At 41.8% G+C, this 12,250-nt stretch overlaps 1 protein-coding gene across 2 annotated transcripts in view; it reads left to right on the forward strand.

Annotated features, from left to right (window-relative positions):
* The first annotated feature begins 2,325 nt into the window (after nt 1-2,325).
* Nucleotides 2,326-12,250, forward strand: part of SLC7A11 (solute carrier family 7 member 11) — a 63,661-nt gene continuing 53,736 nt past the window's right edge. The window contains exons 1-4 of one of the 2 annotated variants that reach the window (XM_054283829.1): nt 2,326-2,394; nt 3,068-3,142; nt 5,815-5,941; nt 10,443-10,558. In XM_054283829.1, the coding sequence (XP_054139804.1) occupies nt 3,097-3,142; nt 5,815-5,941; nt 10,443-10,558 (289 nt within the window). In that variant the 5' untranslated portion in view covers nt 2,326-2,394; nt 3,068-3,096. Of the gene's footprint in view, nt 2,395-2,602; nt 3,143-5,814; nt 5,942-10,442; nt 10,559-12,250 lie in introns of those variants that run through there. The other variant, XM_054283827.1, reaches the window with a different exon arrangement.

Consider the following 12,250-nt stretch of genomic DNA (forward strand, 5'->3'; position numbering starts at 1 on the left):
CTCTGTGATGAATAATTGAAGTAAAAGTGGCCGGTGAGATACAAATAATCAGAGGAGATTTTGTGAGTACACTGTAAGTGGGGTCAGCAGGCAGTTGTGACCCTCTTCCAGCTTTGTGACCTACTCAGGACTGGGCTCAGTTGATGGATAATTCTCATGAAATTCCCAGAATATAACAAATAATCCCCCAACACCAAATAAGTATTCTTTAGCCTGAGTGGAACTAATAATTGGAAGTAAGGCTGGAACTCAAAGGAGAAAAGCTCCTATTTTTCTTCATTTTAGTGAATAGCACTGAGAAGCTATGAAGAAGAAGTACACAAACATACTCCCTGGGAAGACTACAAATAATGAGATCACTAGCAAGCTGCCAGGAGTTAGGACAAGGAGTTTTCTGCATCTAGCTTTTCTCTGGTCCTACCTTATAAATTTCCCTGGGAATTTCACAAAGTCCTAAGCTTTGCATGCATGCTATCCCTATACCACTGAAGGAGCAAGCACCCTTTTCCCTGCGTGGGAGAGTGTTAATTGCTGTGCCCAAAGGGGAAACATGTATTCTCCTGGCTAGTAATCAAATGTTATTTGAAAGCCATTATACTGCCCAGGATTTGTACTGGATGGTTGTTGCAGACAACTGGCTTGCTGGGAGCTGCCTCGGGGTCGTCTGGTTATTGAGCTTTTGGTTTGATCTTGGAACCAACTTCCTGTGTAAATAAAGGGTAATAAACATTAGTTAAGAATGTCTCCGTTAAAGCATCAGATGTTTGAAGATGTCATGTGCTTCTTCATTAAAAAGCCTTTGAAAATGAAAATAAAGGTCACCAGCCCAACTCAGTTCTCAGGTTAATGCTTTTTGCTGGTTTAATTTGATCCAGTTGCCTGATCTTATTGGGGGGCAGCCTGTGGAACGTGCACCAAGAGAAAACATCTTGGCACAGCGTGCCACCTAATCCTGGCCTTACTCGTACCTGGTGCCATGGAAATTGGCTTGGTCTGGGCTGTGGGGTGGCAGGGAAGGTCCTGTCTGCAGTCAGTCTGTGCAGTCACATGTGGGCTGCTGCACAGGGATCAGCTGACAGCTGAGGGATCCGCTGCTGAGCGTATCAGCAGGGGGATGCAGAAGGAGGATGTGCTCAGAAAACAGGACAAGCACTTCTTGACTGCTCTGCAGCCAAAAGCTACAATCACTTTGCTTTTCACCTGCGTGCATTTAAACCAGATAAGCTTTTTTAATGCTTTCTTTTATCTCAGTGCCAACCATTACAGGTGAGTTATAACTGAAAATATGAGGCTTTAAAAACACTCAAGTTTTACAGCTGCAGCATGTTGGTAGTCCAGTATCTCTTCTTTCTCATATAAATTTGAAAGCACAGTTGTGCTCCTAGCTGAGTGCCTTCTTTTTGAAGGATAAAATGGTTTAACTGATCTTCTTTTTCTCCCAAACCAAGGTACTAATTAAGCTATACTGTAAAAGCAGTAACTGTAGCAATAACCTCTCACTACACTGATCTAATCTGAAGCTATTAGCAGCTGCAATAGTTATACCACGAAGAATTTTTCCCCTTTGGCATATGTTATAAAGGCTGTCCCTTGATTAGGTCAAAAATGCTTGAAGGCTATTGATTTTTGATCTGTTTTAGGAGAAGGCACCTCTTTTTAACACTTTAAAGGCTCTGTTTGAATTTTGAATGATCAGGTGAAGCAAACGTATTTATACATCTGATTACCCGTTTATCTGGCATGGGGAGCGCTGCAGATTTTTGTGTTATCGGGGATAACTCAGAAATGCCATTCTGATTCCGGAGCTGCTGGAGATCCTGTGCTCCGGGGTGTTGCCCTGCTCCTGCCTGCTCACACATGCCAGGTGGCTGTGAACCTTTGCAGTGCATTTTAACAAGGTGGTGTCACGGTGCTGCTTCCTGACATCCCGGAAAACAGCTGCACCTAGGAAAACTCCTGTTCTGTGGAAATCACGCCCGTGTGCTCCTTAGGCTGACTGGGAGGTGTTGCTAAGTAACTGGGGGCAACACCGGGGCTCTGTGGATCCTTTACAGTGGGTCCTGGTCCCTGCAGAGATCTCCAAATTTGCAACACGGACGTGGGAGAGGCGGATCAACTGCGACGCTGCAAGTTCAGCCCCCGCAAACTGAACTTTTGTTGGGAGTTTTTCGAGAATGAAATTGGATTAGACCCAGGGATGACGTATCCTGTTTGATTTCTTTTCCCCTTGTGCTCTGACGAGCTTTATGTTTAGGCAGGCTTTTGTTTCTGGCTCTGAGCTGCTTTAAAAAATTGGGAGTGTGTCTCAGGGTGTCGAGGGTGATATGCTTGCATTGATTGGTGAGGTTTGGCTCGAGTTGCTTGCGAGTGCTTTGTTCTTCTCACCACCCCCAGGTCAGTTGCACAACATGCCCCTACAGTTTAAAAAGAAAAAAAAAAAGGGGGGGGGGGGGGGAGGAAAAACAACAACCAAAAAAAGAAGGAAAAAAAAAAAAAGAAATGCTGAGTAATGCCAGCGGTTTCTCAAATGGCTGATGCAAACCTGGAGAATTTGCATCATCATTCAGCTAGAGTAACTTGGTATGACAAGAGCTTAAATACAAGTCCATGCGGAAGCTGAGCTGGTTTCCAATGATAGGGCAGTACCACAGTGTGAAAACGCAGGTGTTCCTGAGCAGGGCTTGGATCACAGGAAGGGCTCACAGACTCTTTAAGAGCTTGTTACCTGTGTGTAGGAGCAGCTGGAAAGATAAAACAGGAAGAGACAAAGTAGTTGGCTACATAGAGAGGGAAAAAAACCTCTTCAGTTTCTGCTGAAAACTTTTCTGCCTGTGCTTGCCAGCAGAGTGCTGGTGGCACTGTAGCATGTTTAGGAAAGCTGCTGTGCCCACGGTCTCTAATGGAAGCTACTTGCAGGGACAAGCTAATGGCAAGTTGTCCTCTCTGGACAGTGGACAGCCAGCCCAGGAGGGAAAAGTTGTGCTGAAGAAGAAAGTGACGCTTTTGAGGGGGATATCCATCATAATTGGTACTATCATTGGAGCTGGCATCTTCATCTCTCCCAAAGGCATCCTGAAGAACACAGGCAGCGTGGGCATGTCCTTGACTGTCTGGACAGTGTGTGGTATCCTCTCGCTTTTTGGTAAGTCCCTGAAAAGTTTCTAATTGGTCTAGAGGGGCAGCTGGAGAATTGTTGTGATTATTTCTGTGATTTTACTATTGGATAGGAAGTCAGAGTGCAGAGCTTGAGCACCAATGAGACTACAGAAGGTCTGTGCTTCACAATGGGTTTGCGGAGGGTGCAAAGATTTGCAACCTCTGTCCCCCAACTCCCAGCAGCAGCTGGTGAAAGCTGGAAGCATAAATTTTAATTTTTTTTTTTTTAATGGGTCCCTAAAGGAACAGGAAAACTAAATGAGCATTTTTCCCTATAGAAAGTGCTGTATGTTTTTCTCCTGTCTGTAAGATGTATTTATGGTTTGCTTGTAAAGCTCTGGCAGCTGGATGAACACACTTCTTGAACACCACTGAAATGTTTAGACAGCTCAACCTAGTTCCCCAGAGGCTAGAGCAAGGTCTGAGAGGAATAATTCCTACTGTAGGTAAGCTGTATTGGCATGAAGGGGAGCAAAACAATAATACTAATAGCCCCTTTTCCCAGCTCTTCCTTCCTCGCTCATGATGTTGCTTTGAAAGATTTGGCTACAAAAACCAGTGTGATGGAAGCAAATCTGCCCTGGGAGTTTGATTGCTGGCCTGCATATTGTGGGAGTGTTTTTGTTTGATTCTTTGTATTCTTGAAGAGTGTTGGACTGTGAAGAAGTCCAGTTAAGTTATTCTGTACAAAACAAAACCCTCATTCAGAGTGGAAAACCCCACCCTGGCCTCTGTGGGACAGAGGGTTCATTGACCTATTTAATGAGTTAATCTCAAAGAAACTGAAGAAGTAACATGAATATTGGCTTTATTTGAAAGGGAAACTGCTTGTTTACTGGCAGGAGGTGAAGAGGACAAAGAGAGACTGAGTGTCTACTTAATAGGCAGAACATGCAAATGCCACCTTGTAAACTGGCTCTGAACTTAAAAGAAATATTCTTCACAGGCTAAACCCACCCAGGCCAAACAGTCGAGTAAGTTATGACCCATTTGGGTCAAGTGATAAATGTGCAGCACAATCTCTTGTACAAATATGGAAGATCTGCCTGCAACAAAATTCTGCTATCAAGAAAAACCTCAGATCCTATTCGTAACCCTGTCAAAAGACCTTGGTCTTTTGAGTTACTTAACCCAGAATTTGCTTAAGCGCTGCCTCAATGGCTATAACTTTAGCAGTAGTAAAGTTATTCTGGCTGTGAGATAAAGTCTGTACCAAAAACCCCAAACAAACAAACAAAAAAAACCCCAAAAAAACCAAAACCCAAGCAGAAAACCACAAAAACCCCAAATCAAAACAACAACAAAAAAACCCCCTCTCTTTTGTCAAACAGATTTTTTAGGTCATTTTCCAGACCTCTAGATATGAAGAACTGTGTAAATTAGTACAGCAAAACATAGTATCTTGTTCTCAGAATGGACCTGTTACAGACTGATTGTTTGTTTTTTGGTTGTTGCTTTTTTAAAAAATATTTTGGGTTTTAGTTCCTTGTGTGACTTAGTTATAGCTAAATCACATGTAGAGGTCACGTAAGGTCTTGCTGAGGCTGTGTTTATAACTTATATTAAAACACAATTTAATTTCATCCTGAATCTCAACAAAGAGGCTAGCAAAAGAAAATTCAGAAAGACCTTTTTGTAATGTGGCTGTAAGGATTCCTTTAAACACATCTTCAGGTGAGCTAGAGAATAGCAGATAAAAAGTTGCCACATTTTTGCAAAGTCCCAAGCAAAACAAATGAACAAGGCTGGAGAATTTGTCACCACGTGGTACAGCTTTGACGGGCTTGTACATGTGATGTGGTTTTGACAACTGTAGTTCTCATCTAAGTGTTGTGATGTAAAGGCGTGGGAGAAGAGAGCTGAAATGAGTTCCTGTATGTTGCTGATCTTAACCCTCTGTGATGCAGTGCTAACAAACTTCATTGCTGTTTATTACTGTTTTCTCAGAGTCTCCCAAGAGGGCTGGCTGTGTTTGTTGGTTGTGGAACACTGTTGATGTGGTCCATGTGTGGAGCCGTGAATCCCCGGCTTTGTAACTGGCTGAAGGTTCCTGACCTTTCACTGCATTCGCAGTGCACAAAAAACAATCCCTCAGCGTTGAAAAGCTGTGACTAAGCTATCCCCCGAGTTTTGTATGGAAGATGTTAGGAGTAGTGTTGAGGAAAATTCTTATTCTGCAGATCCTGCTTCCAAATTTTGGCCATTTGGTTGCCTTTGCCCATGGCTGAGGAGAGGCAATACAGTTTTCAGACCTTCAGAGTTGGAGCCAGGCATCTCTAAGGCTGAAAGGAGTAGGTCAGCCTTTGATAACAAGCAATTGTGTCAGAAATCTTTCATTTAGTAGTGCAATCTGGCTGCCTGAGAAGTAGGGTGGCTGGCTGGTGTGACACCCCAGTTTTTTGTCCTTCTTTACAAGGTATTGAGTAGCACAGTAGTAATTGCAAATAGCTTGTCCAGAGGCTTTAAATATAACTGGATAAATGGTTTGGTTTACTGCGTGTCTAACTGAGTGAATTAAAACTTACAAAATTAATTGGAAAAAAATTAAAAAATATAAAAACTAGTTGTGATGCCATGGAAGCTCTGTTGTTTAGGCTATAACTGTTTTGATAGGTATTTCTGGATATCTCTCATGTTGGCACTGTTGAATTCTCACAGGTGCCCTCTGCTATGCTGAACTAGGAACATGCATTAAGAAATCTGGTGGTCACTACACCTATATCCTGGAGGCCTTTGGCCCATTACCTGCATTTGTGAGGGTCTGGGTTGAACTCCTCATCATTCGGTAAGTGTATCAAGACTTTCTTTTCTGATGGCACTGCGCTTGTCAGTCATAAAGAAAAATCTCTGATAAATGCTGGGCAAAAAAAATAGAAAAATCAAATATATTTAGGTCAGTTAACTGTGTTCTTTCACTATGATTGCTTCAGAGAGTTTAAAAATGGTATTCTGCTCATCAGCTTTGAAATGTTCAAGGAGACATGTGTGTATATATGGGGGAAATAAGAAAACTCCCTGCCACAAAAATTCAATAAATTGCCTTCATTTCGGTAAGCTTACTATGTCCATTGATATCACTAATAATCTTGTTAGCCATACCTAGATATGGTACAGTGAAAGAGAGAAGTCACCTTTGCCTTTTCTCAGTCTTGGCACTACCTTCTGGAGCAATTACTGTTGTCTATGGATACAGGAATAACTCCTGGTGAGACTGTTGACCAGTAGTTTTCAGAGTTAGGGGCACCATATATATGATTTATATGTCAGATTGGGGCCCTGATTTTTTGTTTTTGTGGGGTGTTGGAGAACTTGACTCTTACTTTGAAAAACACTGACTGACCGAATAAAGAAACATTGTCTGCGATTGTCTTCACATACGTAAAATGTCCAATATGTTGCCTTGGTGTGTAAACCTGTGACTCATGCAGCCTTTGTGCAGAAGAATTACAATATGAAAGTGTTGAATCATATAAAATAAACTTTCATAATGTAAATGGATCAACATCTCAAACTCACGTGTAGCCTCTCTTTGTTTTTACAGTTGTGCTGAGTTTGGAGATCTTGATACCTGTAGAGCAAGGCAACTCACTTATACAAAATGACTTTGGGAATGCTCCATCCCCTGCCTCGGGCTGGTTAGCGCTTCTTCCCCCTCTTCTGCAATCAGCAGATTAGTCACAAATGAGGCACAAGCATGATTTCAAATCACAGCCACGTTTACATAACACTGACAAGTCCTAGCATAGATTGTTGAGTTTAGAAGTGCTGAGGGTGCTGAGTCATTATGAGTCTATAAACCCTTGTGTTGTTTCCAGAGGAAATAGTTTTGTACGTCAGATGGTCCAACACAACCTCCCCACCAAAATGTAACCTTTGAATTAACTGCATCATTTCCATCAAATGTGATGAAAGGGCAGATGTCTCAACTGTATGGACTTTTTGCCAAGAAGGAAAATCAGGCAGTGGAATGAGAACTATGTTTTCACAGGTCTCTCTGAACAGCTATATCATTTCACATCAGAGAATCAACAAAAGGGAACAGTAATAGAAATCTCCGTCTTAATCTGCACCTGGTTCGGCAGAGGGAACTTATTAACCTAGGCACAACACCCACGAGAAACCAGACATCATAAATTCCTTTCCTCACAAAATAATTACTTTTTTACATACAACAGTGTCCCAGGAGTGTTGTATAAATGCTCTTAGTCATTGTGATCTGCCCCACACCCAGAAAATAATCATGTTGCATGGGAGAGAACATCAGTGGATTCTTTAATCACCCAGTGTGAGAGGCTGTGAGGAAGCCATACGTGTTATAACTTGCAATGACCAGAGCAGTACTGCTGAAACTCTGTGTGGAGTTTTATATCTGACTCCTGCATCAGGAAACTAATTGACTGCTACCATCAAAGAACTTGAGACCGCTTATATGTTTATTTTTTGTTTTCAGCAGATGAAGTTGCACACACACGTCTCAGCTAGACTGATTTTTCTTCTGAAAAATTGCAGGAGTATCACACTCATAGGCTGGCAGAGGAGTCACAACCAAAACAGACATTTCCTGCTCTCATATATCTCTTTAAAGCTGCTACTTGACAGTGGAGGACACACTTAACTACTCTGCCCACATACCAACTAGTTCTGCCTTGCATTGCACTGCTTCTCACTCAGTGCACTCAGTGTGAACCTTTTTCTCTCCCAAAGCCAGGTTGTGTGTATTTTATACATATTTATGTACCTTTAAAAAACCCCCAACAACTACTTTTCAAACAAGGGAAGACAGCAGTGCGACCGCATGGTCTGTAGAGCTTCACTGTGGGGGTTGCTAAACAAAGGCTGGATCAGAGTGTGCTGCCAGGTGCCTGGCTCACCTGTGGTACGTGCTGGGACCCTGTCTTGGTCCTCATCTGGTGTCTTCCTATATCCTTTCCCTTCAGTGAAAGCTGGTCATGCACGTTCTACCTGCTCCTGAACACACAGCTATTGAGCACTGTAGCAAAAGGAAAAGCATAGGATCAGAAAGGCTGGAAAAGACCTCCAAGATCATTGAGTCCAACCATTAACTCAGCACTGCTGAGTCCACCACTCAGCTATGTCCCTAAACACTCATCTGTGTGTTTTTTAATACTGTTTCACTCTTTGAACTTCCCCCTCCACTGATTGACTGCGCTGCCAGCAACATCCCCCCCCAAGACATGGGAATGTCAGAGCTATTTATTTGAGGTGCAATTTAGGAGCTATGCTTTTAGAAACATAGTGGTGGTATAGATAGCTTCTTTAAAAAGGCTTTTCCTTGAAATGGGAGGGCAAGATCCAAGTGCTGGGGAAAGGAGCCGGGACCAAGGAAAAAAGTCTGGGACAGCTCCAAAGATCTAATCTTTCATCTGATCTAGGGTACTCCAAAACCACTTATGGCAGACTGCCTGTAGTACTTGAAAGCCAGAAGCCTGATGATCTTCTGCTATGAATTAGAAATAGGTAAAGTCAATAAATGTCTGTGAAAATCCAGACAAAATTTGTAAAGCCATTTTTTGGCCAGTGAGAACATCCCCATGTGTGGGAGATGCTCATGCAGCAGCCCTTGCTCATCCATGCAGAAACTTACTGAGGCAGATTGTTCTGTTCTGTCCTGCTCTGCAGCTTGGTCCAACACAGTGTGTGACTTCTGGCTTGAGTTATAGCACAAAGAAAGTGAGTTTTGTTTCCAGGGTGCAACTCCCTTGTGGGAAATTCTTTTATTGTTTGATGGAGAACAACGACGTCTCTGCAGAGTTTTTACCCTGTTCCATAGAATTTTTATCAAAATTCTGTGAAGTGAGGTGTTGCAGATTTTTTCACAAGAAATTTGCATGGACTCTTGTTCAACTCAGAAATCCTTTGAGAATCATGTGTCCTTTTGTCCTACAGTATATATGTGATAAAACACAGATGCCACCAGCTGTCCTAAAAAGAGTGAAAATGTCCTCCCAAATGGAACATGAACAGTAACATGCAGGCACAGGCTAATTTGCTACTAATGTGTGTCAGTGCTAAGGCTTCTGTCAAACAATTAGCTTCCCTCAAAGGGAAAGGCTGTATAAATATTATGAGCATTTCAAATTTGTAAATGCAACAACTTTGTGGGGTGTTGGAGAGCTTAATTCTTACTATGAAAAGCACTAACTGACCAAATAAAGAAATATTATGTATTTTTTCATATTCCTTTGTTTTATGGTATTCTATGGTTTGCTACAGGGATTTTTGCTTTCAGCTGCAGTGTTAGGAAATTGTTAGTCAATAAAAGGAAAATATTCTGTTTGTATTTTAGAAAATCCCATTTGGACTGTCCCAGAAGTTAATAAAAGATCTGGGTAGATTTTGGATGCTTATTTTAGTAAACCAGAATTCTCACTGTGAATGAATTTCATTTGCTTTTGTCTCTGAGGGGTGAGGTATAGCTGGCCATTAAAATTCACTTACTTTTGAGCAGGGTGTTGCCCATGTAATCTGATCCTGCTGTTAGGAAAATTAATCCACAAACATCAGAGGTTTATGTCCAAGAAGGAGACAGAGGAATCCTTTTACTTTGTTCGAAAAAAGGGAGAAGCCATGAGGCATTGCCCTGAGGTCTCTCAGATTTTTGGAGGACACAGCCTCCTTTTTATCGCAATTTCCCAGCCACATTTTCCTTCTCCCTTTCCCCATTGGCTGAGGTACTTGAGAGGTACAGACTTCCCCATATGCCTAATACCGAAGATTCCCCTCTAAAGTACAACCTCCCCTTTTAATTTTTAATTCTTGTGGAATTTAGGGGATTTTATTCCCCACTGTTTCTTTCAACTTTCAATGTCTAATTTCATTTATTAGCAAACCTAAAGTTCATTTGTAAAAGCAAATATCTTTTTCCATTCATCAATCAGTGGAATCCTTCCCATAGTTTCTTTTATCTCCTGGTGCTAGTTTTATCTACCAGCAGACCCAGAGATGGTTTGTAAAGACAAATCTGCTATTCCTCTCACTGGCTATGTTCACTTCAAGTGAATGAAGATTTCTATTGATACTTTTCCTTTTTGATTATGACTGCTTTGCAACGTGGAAGCTGTAAGAGCCACCCTGGTAAGAAGTGTTGCTGTCAAGAATGTTCTGCTACATTCAGAAACTGTGGTGCATGTCTGCAAAGCTACAAGGAAGCACCAAAATTAAGGTTCACAGTTCTCTGACAGTGAAGTTACAGCATGATCCAGTAAGAATAATAACTATGTACTATCAGAGATTAATTTTGTGACTTTGTTTTCCTTTCCCTCCAGCCCTGCTGCCACAGCAGTGATATCATTGGCATTTGGACGCTACATCTTGGAGCCTTTCTTTATGCAGTGTGAAATCCCAGAACTTGCGATTAAACTTATCACAGCTGTTGGCATCAGTAAGTGTCCCATTTTAGGTTTTGGGGTGAGGGGGGTAAAGATTATATAAATTTAAAAAATATGTATATAGCACACTGAGCAGGTTGTTGCTTGGTGTAAATCATTAATTATTGTGCATCCAATGCCAGGGACACCTGTGTGACATTTCGCCTGGGTGTGTGTGTTTGTGAACAAACGCAGGAGCAAAAAGCAAAAAGAACAGCAGACTTTATCAATGGCTGGGAAAATCTATTATCAATGCTGATTCTGTTGCCACTTGAATTTATGGCCAAATTTTCATTATTTTTGTAAAGCAATTTCAGTCCCTAAGAGACGGCGAGGCAGTGCCAGAGATATGGAAGAATGATTACCTTCTTTAAGTGCTTTGCTCTACCTTGGTTTTAGGAGGCAACTGAATGCCAAATGTGATGTCATGAAGAAATGTAGTTCTCTTGAGTGCAGACAGCAACATGAGGTCATCTTCCCCAGTCCCACTCTTTCCATCCTGGCAATAATCCTTGTTGAGGCACTTGTGGTTCAGAAAGCAGGAACTGAATTCTGGGAGCAGAACATACGGCCTGGTGCATGGTTGTTGCTGACTTGTTGTCCTACACTTGCTAACTCTGTAGTTAGTGTAAAAGGGATCATTTAGGGTCACAGAAAGCCAATATTTGCAGTAGAAAGAGGGGCACTACCCTGAGAGCAGAGGCTTTACAGTGTACCTGGGCTGGTGGGGAGGATGCATGCAACGGGAGGGCACAAAAAATGATGGGACTGGGACTCTGGAGCTTGTAGCATTAGAGGCTTGTTTCCAGGTCTGCCTGGTCACAGGTTAGAATGCTCCTTGTGGGCATACATTGGAATTCAGCTGTGCTGGGAGGGAGTGCAGAGTAGACCTGAGTAATTAGTAACAGGTTGTTCCTTTAAATTTGCTCAGTGCACATATCAGAAACAGAAAGACTGGAAAAAGGAATTAAGACATGCAAAATGATCAAAGGCCCACAGGAGACCCCTTCAGTTTTGCACAATAATAGGTTCAGATGACTTTTTTCTTGGGGGCAAGGAGTTCAATTGACATTTAAATTACCAGTCTCTAGGTTACTGTGGCTTTTTGTGGGAGCTCTGTCTGTAGGATTTCCTTTCTGCTGGAAGTGTTAAAAAATCAGTATGTGACTGCATTCCTTTCCAACTTAATTATGCACATACTATAGGTTTCATAGGAATAATTGAATTAGGGGTTTGAATTTTGAGGTCAATGACTTTTTTCAGCTACATCCGTCTAAAACATTTTAGTGCAAGATAGGAGTGAAACTGATGTTCAGTAACATTAAGGTCACTGAGACAAAAGGAATATTAAGTGAGGACTCCATCAAAGCATTTTGTTAATTGCATGTGATTCAAGCACAATAGGTGAACAATTTGAAATATATTTTTATTACTTTTAATTTAAGTGAAAATCTGTATGATAGGCCAGGGCTTGGCAAAATAATTGAACAAATAAGTAGCATTGCAGGGGAGGTGGAAATAATACAGCCTAATAAAATAATCACAGCCTAAAGAGACAGGGGAGGTCAGATGCTTCTGTTCAGAGTGGGTCTGTACAGCACAGATAGGGTGAGCTGGCATTTCACTGAAAGAAGGGATTCTTGTAGAAAACTTGTAGTGGTGAATGGGATGATGCTGAGAAAAACAATTTGTGAGACTGGGGCTTC

This window comes from Melozone crissalis, unplaced genomic scaffold (genome assembly GCF_028551555.1).
Source record: "Melozone crissalis strain CALT ecotype California unplaced genomic scaffold, PUWL_Pcris_2 ptg000039l_1, whole genome shotgun sequence".
Taxonomy (NCBI): domain Eukaryota; kingdom Metazoa; phylum Chordata; class Aves; order Passeriformes; family Passerellidae; genus Melozone; species Melozone crissalis.